The sequence below is a fragment of the Juglans microcarpa x Juglans regia genome, chromosome 6S, assembly GCF_004785595.1.
Source record: "Juglans microcarpa x Juglans regia isolate MS1-56 chromosome 6S, Jm3101_v1.0, whole genome shotgun sequence".
Classification (NCBI taxonomy): domain Eukaryota; kingdom Viridiplantae; phylum Streptophyta; class Magnoliopsida; order Fagales; family Juglandaceae; genus Juglans; species Juglans microcarpa x Juglans regia.
This window is the reverse complement of record NC_054605.1, coordinates 12,236,932-12,257,432: the sequence shown is the minus strand read 5'-3', so window position 1 is coordinate 12,257,432 and position 20,501 is coordinate 12,236,932. Positions and strand designations below refer to the sequence as shown.

The 20,501-nt window shown below is 37.8% G+C and overlaps 1 protein-coding gene across 1 annotated transcript in view; it reads left to right on the top strand.

Moving 5' to 3' along the window:
* LOC121236887 (callose synthase 10) overlaps positions 1–20,501 on the top strand; it is a 64,328-nt gene that overhangs the window by 4,936 nt on the left and 38,891 nt on the right. The window contains exons 6-22 of the mRNA XM_041133388.1: positions 246–347; positions 1,775–1,864; positions 8,971–9,068; positions 9,147–9,264; positions 9,782–9,910; positions 11,247–11,323; positions 11,417–11,495; positions 14,261–14,353; positions 14,448–14,550; positions 14,668–14,791; positions 14,895–15,084; positions 15,185–15,237; positions 15,515–15,575; positions 15,695–15,776; positions 16,163–16,212; positions 16,828–16,914; positions 17,067–17,152. Of these exons, the coding sequence (XP_040989322.1) occupies positions 246–347; positions 1,775–1,864; positions 8,971–9,068; positions 9,147–9,264; positions 9,782–9,910; positions 11,247–11,323; positions 11,417–11,495; positions 14,261–14,353; positions 14,448–14,550; positions 14,668–14,791; positions 14,895–15,084; positions 15,185–15,237; positions 15,515–15,575; positions 15,695–15,776; positions 16,163–16,212; positions 16,828–16,914; positions 17,067–17,152 (1,622 nt within the window). The remainder of the gene's footprint in view (positions 1–245; positions 348–1,774; positions 1,865–8,970; positions 9,069–9,146; positions 9,265–9,781; positions 9,911–11,246; positions 11,324–11,416; positions 11,496–14,260; positions 14,354–14,447; positions 14,551–14,667; positions 14,792–14,894; positions 15,085–15,184; positions 15,238–15,514; positions 15,576–15,694; positions 15,777–16,162; positions 16,213–16,827; positions 16,915–17,066; positions 17,153–20,501) is intronic.

The window sequence follows — 20,501 nt, the reverse complement described above, 5'->3', positions numbered from 1 at the left end:
AGAAGAAAAAAAAGAGAATATTCCAATGTTTGTTTTCCCTGCTCCTTGGTGATTCCATACGAGTTTTTTTTTTTTATATGCTGTTACAAGTTTTAAGTTTCAAAATCATAGTCATATTAATTGAAAATAGGTGTTCATTTTAAAATTAAATTGGGCTTTTTCTTTGCCCTGCATCTTTGTTCTCTACTCCATTTGGTTGGAAATACTTCTGACTCTACATTATTTATTTTTGGTTATCTCAACAGGTTAGAGGCGCAATATCTGCAATTAGATATACTGATTTTGAGAATTCTAGAGGAAGGGATGCAGATATGTTTGATCTTTTGGAATATGTGTTTGGTTTTCAGGTTTGTGCATGCTTATATTTCTCCATTCTGTTCTTTGATATGTATGACCGTAGATTATGGCTTTGTAGATAGGTTTGAATTTTTAATGCTAATTGGTATTAGGGCTAGGCTCCGACTTTGACTCCTACGGAGTCGAAAAGCCCAACTCCGGACTCCGACTCTGATCGGAGTTGTTGGAGTCAAAGTTGGAGTGGCGGAGCGTCGGAGGGATGGCTCGGCCGGTTGTGTTTGTGACGCCGTTGAACGATGCTCGGCCATCGAACGCCGTCGAGAGAGAGGGAGAGAGTGTCTTGATTGTTGACTGCTCCAACACGAGTCTTCTCCCATTTCCCTTTTTGATTTTATCGAGTCTCTTCCAAAAACTAGTTTTTATATGCAAAGGGATGGAAAGGAACGGCTAACGAGCGGTCAAATTGGTATCTCGAAATTGACATTGCTATAAAACTAGACATGAACATAGTACACTCACAAGCCACCCTAGAACCTAAAAAAAAAAACACTACGGTGATTAAGATTTGAACCTAAAGGCTCGAGACTTGAGTGAATTAAAAAAAAAAAGAAGACTTTATTGAACCCAAAGGCTCGATATTTGAACCGAATGTCCTTTTCTTTCCTTCAGGAGTCCAAAAGGTAGAAGTTATGCTTACTGAATATCGAAGGATGAAAGTGAAATTAAATAAATATCCTTTACATTGCTCGAAAAAGAAAAAAAAATTGTCACTTGTCTAAGCTGTCTTATCCCTTTCCCCTTCGTACCGCTCTTCACAAAGCAGTGTAAAATAATGTTGTTAAAAAAAAAAGACGACTTTACATTGGTTCAGAGCTTCAGATAAAAAGCAATCTCGTATAAAGTAATTAGTGAATTCAATAAAATTGGTTTAGAATAGCGAACAAATAACAGCAGTTGGAGTTCGGAAGTTGGAGCCGATATCGGCTCCGACTTTGATTCCGATTTGACAATATTTTCTAAAAAAATTCCGATTCCGACTACTCTGATTCCGTCAAGAGTCAGAATTGGAGCGGATCTCGGCCAGAGTCGGAGCAGGTAGAAGTTTTGTCCAGCCCTAATTGGTATCTTTCATGTTTCAATTGGGCTGATGCATTAGTGGTAGTCTCTTACACTTTAGATTACTTTGGATTTTCATTAAGTAGACCATAAATCCATCCATAAAATACGTGTATGCATATGAATATATATATTTGTCTGGGTTTTTTAATAAAACTTCTTAGAGGGTGAAAGGTCTTTCTCATAGTCTCTAAGTTAGTTATTCAGTTGTGACTTGAAACCGGCTAGGCTATGTTGTGGAAATCATTTAAGTACCATGTAAGCTACAATTTTGGCCTAATATGCATCATACTAAGAATATATGCTCTTTATCTTACACGTTCTCATTGTTTCCTTAGTTAGTTGACTTTTGTGCATGCAGGAAGACAATGTAAGGAACCAGCGGGAGAATGTTGTCCTTATGATAGCAAATGCACAATCTCGACTTGGCATTCCTGTAGAGGTTGATCCGGTGAGAGCTTACAACTATTTGTTAACCAATTAATTCTAATAGATTTAGGTTATTGGCTTACCATTTTCTGGTTATTTCAACACTTTAGCTTTTTTAGTTCAACAGTTTTTGTGATACCTCATATTGATCTATAAGTGTAAGTGGTGTATGAGATCCCATATTACTTGGGACGAAGAAGTTCTTGCTCTTTATGATGATTCTAATGAGGCCCCAATTGTACCATTGATTAGTCCTATTGGACTATAAACCTAGGTGTGACTTATGCCCCCTTTGGAGTGTTACAAATAATATCAAAGTCTATCCCAACCATAAGTGTGGGACTTTGAGCCGTGCCACCTGTGATGGAATGGCACACAAAGGATGTTGGGAATTTAAGGGAGACGAAAATATTGATACCCCCCCCTCCCCAAATACTAAGTGTGGTGTATTAGATCGTACAATGCTTGTGAGAGAGAAGTTCTTGTTCCTTGTAATGATTTCAATGGGGCTCCAATTATACCATTGATCGGTCTTTTGAGAGTATAGGCCTAGATATGGCTTGAGCCTCCCTTTGAGCACTACAATTTTGCTTTGCATGGCTTCATCTTTTAATAAATACATTTTTTTATAAGTAAGAAATTGATTAAACCACGTAATTAGGCATAGCCTAAGTATACAAGAAGTATACAAGAGAAAAACTCCTAATTACAAGCTAAAGTGGAAAAACAGCATGAAAGTCATTAAGACTAGTCCCATCCATTACAATAACTGAAGCCCAAAGCAACAGTGTAAGAAAAAAGAAGTCTATAATCCCTCCCATCGAGCATTCTTTATTGTCCATTTTTCCTAGCCCACTTTCCCTATCTCTCGTCTTTCCCCTTCAGCTTCCCAGCAACCGTGCACCTCACCCGACTCTCTCTCCCAGACATAGCAGCGCCGCCACAGCTCATTGCTGGCCACCACAAGCGGCCGTTCCCTCTCACCGGTGACCTCCGACCAGACCCAACCCTCCATAGTGCAGCTCCTCTCCCTCTCCTCCTCCCAAAATCGAGTCCCTCTCACACAGTTTCTCCCTCTCGCCGCTGCCAGTGCCGTCGTCGCAGTCCAACTATGCCACCTCACCCAGGCCCTTGTCGAAGTAAGCTTCTCCCCCAGTCACCAGAGCCCTTCTCTCTCTCTCTCTCCTCCCTGTGCAATGCCTCTCTCGATAACCTCCTTATTGGCGCTCCACGCTGGCGGTGCCGCTTGGACAAGTATCTGCAACACCTCGGAGGGCCAACCAATAGCTCCACCATCAATTTGATTGCGCTAGGACTCTACAATCGGGTCATACCCTACAACCGTAACACAACCCATATAAATTACAGATGATACGACATGACCCGCTTAACCCGTTTAATAATTAACATATTTAACCTGTTTCAACTCATTTTATATAAATAGGTTGAATTAACTTGTATATTTATTTTTTAACCCAATTAAGATAATGAAATATCTTAGCCTTCCTTTAGGGGCCTTTATTAGGGCTAAATCTATATGGAATGAAGTAATAGGGAAGATTGAAAGCAAATTGGCAAGTTGAAAGATATTGTATTGTCAAAAGGCGGTAGAACCACACTAATCAAGAGCAACTGTCCAATATACCAACTCATTTCTTATTTTTGTTCCCAATTCTAGCGAGTGGCAATTTGAATTGAGAAACTTCAGCGTGATTTCCTTTGGAGTGAGCTGGGGGATGAGTATAAGTCCCACCTGGTCAAGTGGGATAAGGTATGCTCTCCAATCTCTATTGATGGGTTGGGAATTAAATACTTGAGGGTATTCGATCAGGCTCTTATTGGGAAATGGTTGTGGCGGCATAACATGGAGAGGGAAACTTTAGGGAAGTTGGTGATTGATTTCAAGTACGGGGGTATGTTTTGGGGGGGGGGGGGGGATGAGCAGCACTAGGGAGGTACAAGGGATTTATGGAGTGGGAGTTTGGAAGCACATTAGAAGATGTTGAGGGTTGTTTGCCTGACACACTAGAATCGTGATGGGTGACGGATATAGAATAAAATTTTGGCATGATTTATGGTATGGAGATCGAGCATGTAAGGACGCATTCCTTATAGTTTTCATGATTGCGTGTGAACAGGAAGCATCAGTGGCGGACCCCATAGAGATGCCTGGTGGCTCAATCCAATGGAATGTGAACTTTATGAGGGTGGTCCATGATTGGGAGGTTGGCAGTTTTGCTGATTTTTTCAGTCTCTTGTACGCCATGAGATTGAGAACTTAGGGAATTGATAAGTTGTGCCACTAGAAAAGGTATATTTTCTGTTCGTTACTTTTATAAGACCCTCACAAATTTGTAGCACAATCACTTTCCATGGAAATGTATTTGGAGAAGCAAGGTGCCCTCAAGGTGATCTTTTTCGCCTGGACAACTTCTTTGGGCAAGATTTTGAATATGGATAATTTATAGAAACGCTTGGTGATTGTTGTGGACTGGTACTGTATGTGTAGAAAGAATTTTGAGACTGTGGATCATCTTCTATTGCATTGTGAGGTCGCCAGATCGTTATAGGATGACGTGTTCAGAAGATTGGAGTTAGCCTGGGTTATGCTGCCATTGTGGTTGAGCTCCTGGCCAGCTAGAAGAATCTGGGCGGAATTCCACAAATCACAGTTGTGTGGAAGATGTTTCCCATATATATATATATATATACACTTTATGGTGCCTATGGAAGGAACGAAATGGTCGGACTTTTGAAGATAAGGAGCGCTCATTGGAGGAGATTAGATTATTCTTTGTGAAAACTTTATTCCTTTGGACGAATGTTGTAGAGTTCAATGACCATGATTTTCATGATTTTCTTGTTTCTATTTCTTCCTCCTAACTAGTGTAAACTCTTATATACCCCTTGTGTACTTAGGCTAATGACTTTTCTTATTAATTTTTTTTTGATCGATAGACTATTTTTATTAACATAATCTGTTACTTATAAAAAATATAATTTTATATATAATACAAAGATAAGTATATAAATCATTCAAAATTATAATTAGATTCATGATAAAATATTTTATTATCAATATCCAAACCAATAATATATAAGAAAATTAATATTTTCATAAAATAAAAATTACATACTAAGAAAAAAAATTTAATAGTTTGAGATATTAAGTAGTCAAATACTATTATTATTATTCTTTTTTTGATCGATGGCCTATTCTTATTAATATAATCTGTTACTTATAAAAAAAATATAATTTTATATATAATACAAAGATAACTATATAAATCATTCAAAATTATAATTAGATTTATGATAAAATATTTTATTATCAATGTACTAACCAATAATATATAAGAAAATTAATATTTTCATAAAATAAAAATTACATATTAAGAAAAAAAATTAAATAGTTTGAGATATTAAGTAGTCAAATACTAATAATAATATTACATTCCAACAAACAAAAAAAGCATATAAAACTAAACATTTATAAAATTTGAAATAGAATTTATTCGTGTTATGATTCAAAGATTGATCTGATCAGGGAGGACAAGATGTAGTGGGTTCATGATAATAAGTTCAGATTCTCGGTGAATTCCCATTACATGGTGTTAAATAGACATGATAATAATACATACCCCTGTAAATGCATTTGGAAAGCTAGAGTGCCCAGTAAAGTTGCATTTTTCTGCTGGTTGGTGTCACTGGAAAAAGTTTTAACAGCTGATAATTTGAGGAAAAAGGGTTTATATGTGATGGATTGGTGCTTCTTGTGCAAAAAAGATGACGAATCAGTTAATCACCTGTTTCTTCATTGCGAAATGGTGACTGCTTTATGGAATGAGTTATTTGCAAGGGTAGGCATTGGTTGGGTGATGCCTTTTCAAGTGGTGGATTTCTTGGCTAGTTGGCAAGGCGCTGCGGGATGTGGAGGCAATAAAGCTGAATGGAGGATGATTCCTTTGTGTTTGTTCTGGTGCCTATGGCTGGAGAGAAATAGGAGGTGCTTCAAAGATTGTGAATGCACAATGGGGGAATTTAGGGATTTTTTCTTTAGCGCTTTAAATTTTTGAGTGAACAACCTAGTGAAGGACATGAATATCTTATAATGCTTTATTTTAATTATATTTTGCTTTAGTTTGTATTTAGGTGTATTCTCATGTATACTCCTTGTGTACATGGGTTATGCCTATTTACTTGAATAAAATATCTTATTACCTATCAAAAAAAAAATTATTCGTGTTATATTGGTTGATTGCGGATTGAGCCGCAATTGACCTGTTTATTAATAATGTCTTATCAGGTCAACCCGTTTTGACCCCAACCTTCTTATTTTGTGTCGGGTTCACGTGTCGTATTATATATTGCCATTTCTAGGCATAAATCAATATCAATTAACAAAAATTGACTTTCATAGATATGTTATACACAAAAGATGATTTTGGTGTGAAGAGATCTTTTAACCAATGCTATTTAACTTCCTCATTTTTTAAGTAATAAAGAATGTTATTAATGAAACTATTAGGCATAGCTATGTATGCATGATGTATACAAAAGATACACCCATGCAAGATTAACTACCATTACATGAAAATCATGAACATGTAAGTCTATTCAAATCTATGCCATGTGCTCAGAGGAACAAAGTGTTTTTAAAGAAGGCTTTAAGTTTTTCCATTGTCTACTCATGATTCTTTGAAACTTCTATCATTTTTTCTCTCCTAATGCATCACAATAGATAAATTGGAACCATCTTCCACAATGTTGCAATTTGTGGATTGCCTTATAAGCCCCTTTGACTAGCTAGAAAGTCAACTAACCTTTTAAGCATCACCAATTCTAAGTCCTCTCTATCCAAGAAATCATTCCATAAGGTCCTGGAACCTCGGGGTGTATTAGTAGATGATATACGGTTTCCCCTTTTTTTTTGCACATGCAACTCTAGTCTACCAAGATGATTTGACGTTTGCTTAGGTTATCAATGGTAAGGATCTTTCCTAAGGAAACAAACAACAAAGAAAACTGTTTTTTTTTTTTTTTTTTTTGTTTTTAACCCCTAGGGGTTGGCTCAAGTGGTAAAGGCCTTGGGCTTGGGGGTATGCTCCCCTAAGGTCCAAGGCTCAAATCCCATTGGGTGCAAACAATTTCTAGGGGCCACACCCCGGTGAAAAGCCAACGATTTAACTAATTCAGTGTAGGGAAACTTCTGAGGGTGCGGTGCACGGGATCTGAGTTTACTCTGCAGGGGTGGGTCCGAAGGGCCTTGCCTTGAAGAGGTTTCCCAACATAAAAAAAGAAATAAATAAAGCTGCTTTTAGATGTTCCTGTCTTTCAAAATTTTCTACAAAGAAATGGGTTAGTCTCTTGGATAGTGAGGGCTCAGCAGAATGAAGAAACATTGAACTTCCTCTTTTTAGAAGAGCACCCAAGGACCTCATCACCTTCTCCAATATTCTCTCCTATTAAGTACAATATATTAAAAGAACTCTGAGAAGGCATAGACTTCCCAATCTTTCCTCCTTGGGCTATGCTATTATCTTATGAATAAAACTTCTTGATTACCTAACCCCTAACGCTAAGCTCAAGTGGTAAGGGCCTTAGTCTGGGTGGTATGCTCCATGTAGTTGATATTGTCATAACCATTTGTCCAATAGGGCACAATTGAAAACCAACAAATTCAGAACTCCCAAACCTCTCCTAGAGAGGTAGGAGTGCATTCCTAGCTTCTTGGTACGTTTAGCAACCTTGTGTGAATTCTTAATTCCTCGTCAACTTATGTTCGAATTCTTGCTTGATGTCGCATGCGGCTATTAAAAGGAATCTTAGTTTTGAGTATGTATGTCAGGTCTTATCAGCTTATTTTGGTTGAGCTTGTTCTTCCACTCGTGAAGCTACTTTTTGTTTTTTATTGGCACCAGGTGTTTGAGAATAAAGTCCTGACTAATCCCAGGGATGTATAGGCCCTCGGTAAGGAGTTTCCTGCAAGTGCACCTGGGGTAATTCAAGGGGAAGTTCCCCGAGTCAGATGACCCTTAGAAATTATTTTTACCCAAGAGGATTTGAATTTTAGACCTAGAGGGAACATGCCACCAAGACCAAGGCCTTTACCACTTGAGCCAACTACTAGGGATTTCTACGTTCTCCTGAATTAATGCTTGGATTTCATAAATCCCTGCATGATGCTAGCTAGATTTCAATGCATTATATGCTTCATTTTTTTGTGCCGAGTTACTCACTTCATTTTTTTTTTTTAATGCCGATTAAAAAAAAAAAGCGCAGCTTGTGGGAGGGGGTCCCTACCCATAGCTACTCAATGGCCCTAAAGAGGATATCTGTGGGAGGTTCTTAGTGGTCTTAGAGAGTTAGGTACCGTCTCAACCAACATGGGTGTTAAGGGATTTGCACCCAAGCATTGTGGTTGGGTGCTGTGGTTGTTAAGCGCAGCTGCTGTGGTTGGAGGCATTATGTGTTTTTATGAAGTTGAAAGTTGTATGAACCTTTTTATTTCCTTCAAAATTTTAAATGTAGTACTTTGTGTTTTCCATTCTGAAAGTATGTGAGTTGTGTAAAACCATTATTTACCATGACTTGGCATGGTGGCTGATGCTTTGGACTTCTTACCTGTATTGCTAGATATTGACTTCCTTGTCTTCTGTTTTGATATTCTTCGACTTCTACATTTTAGACTTCTATTTTTTGGAGTAGCTATTTAAATGTCTTATTAGAAATAAGAAGCCTCATTTACTCAGGATGTGTACACAATGCTCTCCTAGAGAATTACATAAGCAAGGAAGGGAGTTTATAAAATCGAGAAACGTAATCATAGAAGTTGTTCCAAGCACATAAGACCACTTGAACAAGAATCACAAGAACACTGATTTCAACTCATCAATGATCTCAAGAAGACTGTATACCCCCATCCTGTGTACTTGTTTTACTGTCTTAGTTACCTTATCTTTTGTGAAATCTTATGAAAAAATCAGGTTTTGTTGGATTTATGCTGTTCTAGTAGCCTGGTATGGTTATGGCTTATTGTGTACTGTAGTGGAAAGATGATTGACGGTATTCTTTTGGATGTTAAGTTAACTGATATTATTATTATTTTTTATTTCACTTCATGTACAGAAAGTAGATGAGAAAGCAATAAATGACGTTTTCTTGAAGGTGCTTGATAATTATATTAAATGGTGCAAGTACTTGCGGATTCGTGTTGCTTGGAACAGGTTACTTGTGAACATGCTGCTATTTTGAAATAGTTAGTTCCTTTGTTCTCTTCTTATCTGGGTTCTAATTCTCCACAGTATAGAAGCAATTAATCGGGACAGGAAGCTTTTTCTAGTTTCATTGTACTTCCTTATCTGGGGTGAAGCTGCAAATGTCCGTTTCCTTCCTGAATGCATTTGCTATATATTCCACCATGTAAGCCTCTATCAACGGTCTTGTAATCTTTTGACCTTTTGTTCTGCTATCATCCTCTGTTCTATTCTAATCTAGGGAAATCTGTCTCTTGGGCAGTCATAAATTTTTGTGTTGTAATTGTGTTATGAAAGTCATCCTGTGGTAATCAGCATTCTTTTTCTGTACTGAATAATAATTGATTATCATAGAAATGCGAGTCTGTCTTCTGTATGAAATAACTTGTTTTAGTTTCTGAATGTTAGCGTGAAAAGTCATTCTAAAATGAGTTGGCCACAACCATAAGTGGAAACGAGTCACTATTGATGATGATGTGGGTGACTATAGACTGATTCTTATACATGTAAGATTGTGGCCAGATAATTGTCCAAAACATTTATGAGAATGGTTCTTTCTTTGGGTATGTTTTTTTAGTTTTACGACCATCTTAATTCAAAGAGAAGTTTGCAAGAAATTTCACAATGTTAGTTTTATGTTTTAACTATAGTAATGAAAAGTTAAATCAATTGTGTTCCTTCAGATGGCAAGAGAGTTAGATGCAATATTGGATCATGGAGAAGCTAATCATGCTTTCAGTTGTATAACTGAAAGTGGTTCTGTGTCCTTCCTTGAACAAATTATTTGCCCTATCTATGAGACGTTGGCAGCGGTAAGTGGATCTTTGTTATATTCATATGGCTTGCGGTAAGTGGGTCTTTGTTATATTCATATGGCTTGTGGTAAGTGGATCTTGTTATATTCATATGGCTTTGAATATAACTTGAAATGAAAAAATCAAATAATTCTCTGTGATAGAACAACATATCTCTCATGATTTATAAATCAATGGATTTTTTTTTCAATTGGAAATTTCCAATTGAAAAAAAAAAATGATACTTATTTATTTTTAGAATTAGGTATCAGGCCTTATGTCAATTCCGAAATATCTCGTTTGTTGTAAAACTTACTACAAAAAATGTTTCATTGGAATAAGAAGGGGAAGGAAGAAGGCGAGTTGGTATGCTAATTTCTCATCGGAGGTTATGTTATCCATCAAAGTGTATTCCTGTGAAGGAAGCTTTTCCTTTGTTAATCTTTGGAGAGCAGATTCTGAAGCCTGCCCCAAGATAGTCTCTCTGTCTTGCAGAAATTTGGTTTTGGCTTTTCATTTAAGTATTGGACTTCTTGTTAGAATCTCGCAATCAAAACAAATGTTTAACTTTCATTATCATTTTTGCAACGAATTATGCTTGGGGGAAGTTAATCATCTATATGTCATTATCTTTGGTTACGGGCATCATACATGTAAGCTCGATCAATGCCCTCTCCCAAGGTTAGTAATGTGGCTGTACCTTTCCTGTCATTTATTAGCTCTGTCCGCCGCGAGTTAACTACGTAAAGTGTGAAGGTGTCTCGTGACATTTTTCTTCAAGAACTGAACTAAGAGGTTCACTCTCTGGAGTTTCCCCTAGACACCTTTGTAACCTCAAGTTGGCTGGTGTACATGATGATAAAGTATGTGGATTTCATTGAGTTAGCATTGTCCCTGCTAAACAACTTCCCTTTTTTGACAATATTTTGACAACAGATCCCCTATCTCAAACATTTGGGAGATACCTTACAGATGCGATTTATCCTTTTTCTGTTGCTCTTCTTTCTTGAGATGGTTATAATTTTTAGGTTTCTTTTAGTGCATTTGGGTGCCCCTGGCTTTGAAAAAGTTGATGAATGGTTGGTTTGTCATGCCTGGGTTAGGAAGGTTTACTTCATCCAGAACGCAATGGAAATTCTATGCATGTATGAGAGAAATCGAAGCAGAGTATTATTTTCTACGGTTAAAGGATCTAAGGATGTTGTTTTGTAGTATTATTAATGTGATGTCTTCTTGTTTTCTCTCTTGTTTTTTATTTGAAAGGAGATTTTAAAAGTCATATACTTGTTTTCATTTAATATCTGCTTCCAATTGTTTTAGCAAATATTTATGATATGGTTTTATTAATATACAGGAAGCTGCTAGAAATGATAATGGGAAAGCTGCACATTCAGCATGGCGGAATTATGATGACTTCAATGAATATTTTTGGTTTGCTTTTTTCATATATCTGTATTTTTCAGATTTGTTTCATAGACTTTGAAGTATTCCTTTCATACTGTCTTATGTACATTTTGTATGTAGGTCATCTGCTTGCTTTGAGTTAAGCTGGCCAATGAAGAGGGATTCATCATTCCTTTTGAAGCCTAAATACTCGAAAAGGGTTAGTTTGGATGATGGGTTGTGGCCAAAATTTACCATTGTTTGTATATTCTTTTTTTTGATAAGTAAAAAAGATTATATATCAAAAGAGAAACAAAGTACACTAAATGTATACAAGAAAACATCTTGTCCAAAATGACCCAAAAAACCCGTGAAAAGAACAACCCAAAATACACCAGACAGGTCCCCAACCCTTGTTTCTCGTAGAACTAAAACTCTACCCGAACACCCAACCCCAAACCCTTGATTCCCCGTCTTCACAATATCCTCCCTTTAGACTTCCCTCTAGTTGAGCTACCACCTTTAGCGTTGTAGTTGATTGCCCAAGAAAAACGCTGTAACTCCCTGCTTTTCTTGAAACTTTTGGTTTCAAGCGCGTGGCTTGCCTCAATCGCAGTGATTAGTTTATTGAATTGGTCTTCACATCCTCCATGTGAAATTTCCACAAACTGCTGAATCTCGTTAACGTTAGGCAGAATCCAGTCTGCTATTGGTGGAAGAGACACCAATGGAGCAACGTTATCCCCAGACATAGTATCCAATTGCAATCTTGACTCTAGACATTCATCTACACGAGGCACCAATGCCAAACCCTTTGGTTCTCCAGCAACACCATTGGTTCGCTCCAATGGTATTATGGTCCCCATTGGAGATTTTGGGATGACAGCAAGTCCCTTCACCTCTGGGGTTCCTACATCTCCTTCAGACCTTGGCACACTATTTTTCTTCAACTTTGACGAGGGAGCTTCGGGGACCAAGGGTGTAGTACCGACTATCGGTCTATCTAGTGTTACATTAGGCAAATGACATTCCATTACTGATGTCTCTACGCTGATACCCGATGTAGACCTTGCATCAAACAACTCGGATTTCCTTTTGACCCGCCATACTCTCTTGGATCTAGAAATAGGGACAAATGTTTTCCTTTATCTGGGTTTAAATGATTCGAGCCTATCTTGTTTCTTACAACCCTATTACCTCCAACTGAAAGCTGGTCTATTTTCGAAGACAAGAAAGCTATCGCTACCTTCAGCTCGACAAGTTAGGTTTCCATCTCCTGTAAGGAATTGTGCATCTCAACAAGCTGGTCCTGAGACGTGATTTGCAGATCTCCTTCACTCTGAACTCCCGAAGCATGACTCGTCTTTAGAGCTGCCACATAGGATCACCTCGCCACTGAGGATGTACTAGGATCTTTGTGCACCTCCAAGTTTTCCTTCGCTGACACGCCACTGACATGTCTGCTATGCGACTCCCTAGCAGAGCCACGTCTTGCAGCATCTTGTCCTTCCAAATTGTCACTCCCTCTCTTGTTGAAGGAAAAGTCTCGCAACACCTCCCTCATCCTTCTCCAACCACTGCACCCGTCCTCAGGAATGAAAACAAAATTCCTCCTCCCACAACCACCATACTCTTCTACTGCCATATAACGACCTCGAGCATTTGAGCAGCGGTGCGCCGTGAAACTGCGTCTACCTTCCTGGACAGTGGAGAAAAAAATCTTGTTTTTCATCCTTTGTGCACGCTTCCATGGCCTTAGCCAGCCATTGCACTGTTGTTGAACCCAAAACCAACTTAGAAATCACCCTTCGACCCATTTCAGTAATGGCCAACATGCGCCCCTCCTTCACCAGAGTAAAAGACTTAGATTCTATGACTAACACCATAGAAGAACCCATACTGACCAACTCCCCTCCTTCAACAGCCATTCATCATCACATTGAGATCAGATCAGAAATTTGCTACACAGATACACGGCTAAGGACCATTGCTAAAGACCAACGACTTCAAACTCAAAGCTTGACCCCGAAGTACTCCCAGAAGACTCGCCGGAGAGTGTCGACTCGGTCTGTGTCGACGGCACGACCAACAGAGTCTTTGGGAGGATTGCTGAAATGCTCTGAGAGATGACACAATGAGATCTAGGTTGCCGGAGGGGTGACCAACGTCAGATGACCCTCGGTGTAGACTCTAGGGTTCGTTGGTCTATTCTGTGCCACCGGGAACCACTCGCCTGCCTAGGTTACGGCGAAATGGATTTCTCTCTTACAGGTAATACTCCTTAAGCACAGGTGTATCTCTCGCCGGCGGGATGACCAGCTCCAGACAACCCTCCGTGAGATCGCCGGCGCTCGACGATGATGTTTGAGCCGGCAGTGAGCAACCACTCGCCTGCCAAGGCAGCGACAAGATAGTATCTCTCACAGGGGTGTTTTCTCACTAGTGTTTCTCTCTCCTCTTGTTTGTATATTCCATTACTCATAATTTTTCAAACCCAAACAAGAAATATCATTGGTCAAAATTAATCTTGTTTTGTATATTCCATTACTCAAATTTGGAAAACTGAAACAGCCAAGTATTTGTTATCCAAGTTTAAAATGAAGTGTGGTGTACCGTGTGGGGGATGGTATTTGACGTGATTATGAGTTGTCTGATGTGCCTACCGCACTGAAATTTGATTAAAACCAAACTTGGCTTGGCTACACATCCATACAAGGGTGTTGGTAATTGGTAAATTGTGTGATGATAACAATTACAAAACATAGATGCTCAGAGAAAAAGGCTATAAAGGAAACTCAGGTCTTCCTATCGTCATTCTGCTTGTGTTAAATGTTTGTATTCTCTAATCACTTACCTCCTTTCGTCCAGTGTACATGGGCCATGCCTATTTTCATTAACATAATCCTCTTAACTTACAAAAAAAAATATTTACTTCCTTTCACTTAACTTCTGTTCATTTTTTCATTTTTTACCTCAAACTGGCAGACTGGTAAAAGCACCTTTGTTGAGCATCGGACGTTTCTTCACTTGTACCGAAGTTTTCATCGTCTCTGGATTTTTTTGGCTTTAATGTTCCAGGTTACTGTTGTGCTTCCAAGCATTCCTATGTTTATTTTGAGTGAAACTTGTTCATTGTTAAGGTAACAGATGCTTATTTTCTCATTAATTACAGATTTTGACAATTTTAGCCTTCAACAATGGACACATCGATTTAGATACTTTCAAGACAATACTCAGCATTGGGCCCTCATTTGCAATTATGAACTTTATAGAAAGTATGTTGTTTGCGTCTTCGCAGAATTTTTTTATCATTTCTCATAAATAAATGCCAAATCTCACCATCTTTACACTTGTTTGCCTTCTGTTCATTGGATCACGTGTTGCTTGCATAGGTTGTTTAGATGTCTTGCTTATGTTTGGGGCTTACACCACAGCAAGAGGCATGGCTATCTCAAGACTGGTTATTAGGTTTTTCTGGTGTGGCTTGAGCTCTGTTGTCGTAACATATATTTACCTGTGAGTTTGCAATATGTTTTTTGTTGTCAGCTGCCAAACTGTCTTTACTTTACTTGTGACTATATACCGATAATTGTGTTTATAAATGGTTGCAAACTCTCAGGAAGGTTCTGCAGGAAAGAAATGACAATAATTCAAATAATTCTTTCTATTTCCGGATATACATTGTTGGTGTGGGCATTTATGCGGCATTACGTCTGGTCTTTGCCTTTTTACTGAAAGTTCCAGCATGTCACACTCTGTCTGAAATGTCTGATCAGTCGTTCTTTCAGTTTTTTAAGTGGATTTATCAGGTAAGTTCTGTTCAATATGTATTGTATAGAAATAATGTCCAATTAGTATGTAGAGGATATGACTGATGGAATGATCTGCTTCTTAATCTGCATATTTCAGGAGAGATACTATGTTGGACGTGGTCTTTTTGAGCGGATGGGTGATTATTGCAGGTTTGCTTTGTACTAAAGAATTTCAGAATTGGTTTCTTAAAACCTGTTTTACGTTTTCGTTTTAGATAATACTAAACTGCTTTTATTTAGTAAGTATATGATAAACTGTTTTCCTCTAAGGGTTCTCTCCTAAATCAAACATTTGATATTAACCATATTTTACATTGTTGGGGAGTGTTATTCAGATTCTTAAAGGACACATTTTCATTATGATCTTACCATAGTGAGTGGTAGATGCGTCTTGCTTGTAAGATTTCTAATCACCCTGGAATTGCAGCTATGTGCTCTATTGGCTGGTGATCTTGACATGCAAATTCATATTTGCTTACTTTCTCCAGGCAATCATCATTTCCTAATATTTCCTTTCATAGTTGATTCATATCTGACTGTATTATGATATGTAGGAATAGATTTTCATTACGCACATATCCTTTGTTAATCTGTACTCCTATGACAGATAAAACCTCTAGTGAAACCCACCAATATTATTGTGAAGCTTCAGTCTTTGGATTACTCGTGGCATGATTTGATCTCAAAGAGTAAGTTCATTGCTCATTTACTTTTTCTGACCTCATCTTTTTTTAGTCACTTTGTTTTTGTTTGCACTGAGTTTCTCAAATTTGGGTCCATGTTACATTATCTGGTAGTATTTAGTCTGTGTAGTGTTAAATTCAAATTCAGGAATGTGTTTAAGGATTAGTCATGCACATAGAAGTGAATTTCTGTACGAAGACAATTATTTTTATGATAAGTAATTGAGATGTGGGCATTCCATACCAATATTATTCTGGAGTGGTGAGCTTATGTAAATTTGAAAAAAATGGGTGACTCTGAACTCATTCTTTTATGTTGAAATAGAAAATTTCTGGTTGATGCTGTAATTGAAGCAGCTGCTATTTGCTACTTATGTTTGTTATTTTGGCAGAAAATAACAATGCCTTGACTGTAGCTTGTCTATGGGCTCCTGTTGTGGCTGTGAGTATTCTTTATCTTTGGCTCCATTGTTTCAATATCAGATAGGAATTCAATGTCTGGTTGCTAGCTGAATGTTGTATTAACAGAGGCAATACCCTTGGGGTTATGGTAGCTGGCTTTAGATGTTGGTCAAAACAAGTGCTTAGTGTTTTATAAGTAAAAGTAAAACTTTATTAATAGAAAAAGGCACAGCCCAACACAGGAAGTATACACAGAATATGCCTAATTACCACTAAGCAATAGTGATGGATACATGCAAATTACGAAAACTGTCCTCATTACAAATTATGACCGAAGACCAAGAAAATAGTGTTAAAAAAGAATCTCTTCAGCTCATCCAAGGAACGCTCTTGGTCTTCAAAAGAATCAAAACGCCTATTATTTCTCTTCATCCACAAACACAAGTGCATAATGATTTGACCTGTCAAGGTATATATCGTTAGTATTGAGCCTGAGACACCTGCACCCTGGTTTGGCTCAGCCATAGGGCTTTTCTTAGTTAGTATTATGATCAAATTGGAAACCTTTATGCCTATGTTATTCTTGTTCCATCAGTATGCACATAGTATATCTACTCGGCCATATCTCAATTTCTAAATATTTTCTCTTTTTCAGATCTATCTCATGGACATCCACATCTGGTACACTGTTTTGTCAGCAATTGTTGGTGGTGTAAAGGGTGCACGAGCTCGCTTAGGCGAGGTATCTATATTTTTATGGTTTATTTCTTCAGCAACAGGGAGTGCTTTTTTTAATGGCCACACTCGAAATATTCATTTATAATGTGGTAGTTTTTAATTCCCCTTTCTTCAGAACTCTTACATTGTCAATTGCTTATTGCTGATTTATGTCAGATACGTTCAATTGAAATGGTACATAAACGTTTCGAGAGCTTCCCTGAAGCCTTTGCTAAGAACCTTGTCTCACCAGAAACTAGAAGGTAGGTTTCAATTCATTATTTTTAGAACTATTTATAAATGGCAATCATGGTGCAAGGAAGGTTGGCTGTAATCGGCTTTTGCTAAATATTTTTTATAATTGGTAGATTTGTTTTAGCAGTTAAAGTGTGGATTTGTTTTGAAAATGTTATTGAACTTAGAGATGGTATTTTGAATTCCTATTGTCATGGTCCAAATCTTTACACACACTCTAGCGTGCACGCACACACAAACACACATATGGGTATATCTTTTAAATATATATATATATATATATATATATGTAAAACATATGGTAATACAATTCTAATCCTTGGCACCATGTATGTTCTTGAATGGTAATACATTTCTCATCTTTTACTTGAAACTTGATTTTGTTGTTAGAGAGAAAACGGATTCTATAATGAATGTGATTTTTTTATAATTAATATGAGAATTTTATTCCAAGTAAATATGCGTAGCTCGAGTACACATGAAGTATACAAGAGAATACACCTAAATACAACCTAAAACAAGAAACGACTAAAGCAAATCATGAAAATTATCTCCATTCAATACAAGAGCCTTAGCCCAAAAACACAAGGTACTAAAGAAAAGCTCCCTAAGTTTTCTTATCGAGTGTTCTCTGTCTTCAAAGCACCTCCCATTCGTCTCGAACCATAAGCACCACATCAAGCACAAAGGGATCATCTTCCACACGACTACACTACGTTGTCTCCCCACGAAACCTTGCCAACATGCAAAAAGGTCCATCACATGCTTAGGCATCACCCAAGCAATACCTGTCCTACCGAAGATCTCATTCCACAAAGTCTTTGGGGATGCTTGGAGAATGAGACGAGATGAGAAATTTGTGAATAGTAGTGAAATGATTTGAGTTACGATATTTTATTGGTTTTTGGAAAGGAGAGAGAAAAAGTTGTATAAAAATATTATAAAGTTAAAATATTGTTAGAATATAATTTTTTAATATTATATTTGTTTTTGGATTTGAAAAATTTAAATTGGTTTTTGTGTTTTGTTTGTAAGTTTGAGAAAATTGTAATGATTAGGTAATGATTAGATGAAATGTTGAATATTTAAAATTGAAAAGTGTTTGTGTTTGAGTGATGTTTGGGAATGAGATGTGATGAGATGTGATCTCTTCCCCTTAGCGACCTCACAATGAAGAAAAAGATGGTCAACAGATTCACTATCTTTTTTTACACATAAAACACCAATTTACTACAAATAGTCCTCGTTTTCTCAAGTTATCCATGGTCAAAAGTTTTCCAAGAGACCAACCAAGAGAAAAATGCCACCTTACTAGTCAGCATAGATCTCCAAATGCATTTCCAGGGTTAATCTTTGACACAATGACAGGCTAACGCCTTATAAAAGGAGCTAACCGAAAATCTGGAATTTTCAGCATGCAACCACAGCAGACTATCCTCCCTTCCTTGAGCAATCTTCATATCATATAATCTTCCAAAATAGTTAGAGACTACATATATTTCCCAATTATGCACATCTCTATTAAATTCCACATTCCAATGAAGATTATTATTAAAAAAATAAAAGGAATCAGCCACTGCAGCACCTTGATCCCTAGCAATCTTAAAAAGATTGGGATAAACATACTTAAGAGCTGAATCCCCACACCAAATATCATGCCAAAAATTAATCTTTGTCCCATCCCCCACTTTGTGTCTAATATATTTGACAAATTCCCCCCATCCCATCCAAATGGACTTCCACAAACCCACCCCATACGCTCGTTTGTTTTACTTCATTAGAACACCAACTCCCTTGCATCCTCCCATATTTAACATCCGCAATATTTCTCCATAATGCATCCCTCTCAATATGATACCTCCGAAGCCATTTCCCAAGAAGAGTTTTGTTAAAAAGCCTCAAATTTTGCACCCCCCAACCTCCACAAGAGACCGGGGAACAAACCTTATTGCAACTAACCAAGTGAAACTTTCTTTCCTCCCCATTACCATCCCAAGTTAAAGAGCTTTGTTAGGACGCCACACCAGTCTATTTGAGAAGGTCTTCATAATAGTTCACGATATGGTCTTGAATAACCTTCGGGGTTTGGTGCACTGTGTTACCTGATTGGATCACCTCAATCACATTATTACACCTGTGGAAATTTGCCATTTTGTGAAAGAACTTAGTCCATTTGTCGCCCTCCTTCAACCATGTCATCCTTGATTTTTGTCTCCAAAAAATTTCTTCCATCAACAAAACATTTTCTAACTCAGACACCACCTCAATCTTTCTCAACGAGGACTCCTCAGTGACCTCCCCTACTTCTTGAGAATGCAGCTCATTCCAAAGAAGACTTTTTTGCTCATCCTTGTGTTTGAAAATCTCAATGTCCCACTTCTTTAAATCCAACTTAAGGGTTTTGAGTTTACCAGCCACAATAAAATTGGAGGTACCTTGAAAGGAATAGGAATCCCACCAATCCCTCATCATCTCCACAAAACCAACTGTTTGTAGCCACATATTCTCAAATTTGAAGTAACGCCTACCTCCATGAATGCCCCCACAATCTAACAAGATGGGAAAATGATTAGAGCATACCTGTGACAACCTCTTCTAGCTTAGGTTCGTATAATGTGTCTCCCAAGAAGTAGAAACTAGAAATCTGTCTAACCTTGACCGCCCTCTACTATTCGATCACGTGAAAAATCATCCAATCAAAGGAAGATCAATCAAGTTAAGATAAAAAATCAGCTCCGAGAAGTCTTCCATCGACCTTGTCAAATAAGTAGCCCTTTCCCTCTCACATGGAAAATGTACAACATTGAAGTCCCCGCACACGACCCAAAGGTAATTCCCATAAATAATACAAACCCGCCAGTTCCTCCCACAAATAGCTCCTTTCTCGATCTGCATTAGGTCCACACACACCCGCAGGAGCCCACCTCCACCCATCCTCAATATTCTTGAAAGACCCAATCACTAAATAATTCCCAATACAATCCTCTACTAACTCCACCACTCTCATATCCCACATCAACAACATCCCTCCTGAAGTGCCCAAAGAAGCTAAATAACTCCACCCCACACAAGAACAACCCAATAGGCTTCGAAAATATTTCTGTCAACATGGCACAGGTTAGTCTGTTGAAGACAAACAATATCAGCTTTCCAACTACAGAGAAGGGATCGAATGCGAAGTCGCTTGTTAACATCATTGATCCCCCTAACATTCCACGATAAGATTCTAGGCTTCATAACATAAACAACTCCCCCGCCCCTTCAACCTTTCCTTCCAACACTACTCTGTTTGTTATCATAATTAATAGAACAAATCAATCTTTTTAGCTCTCTATCTTTTTTGGCTGCTGACTTCAA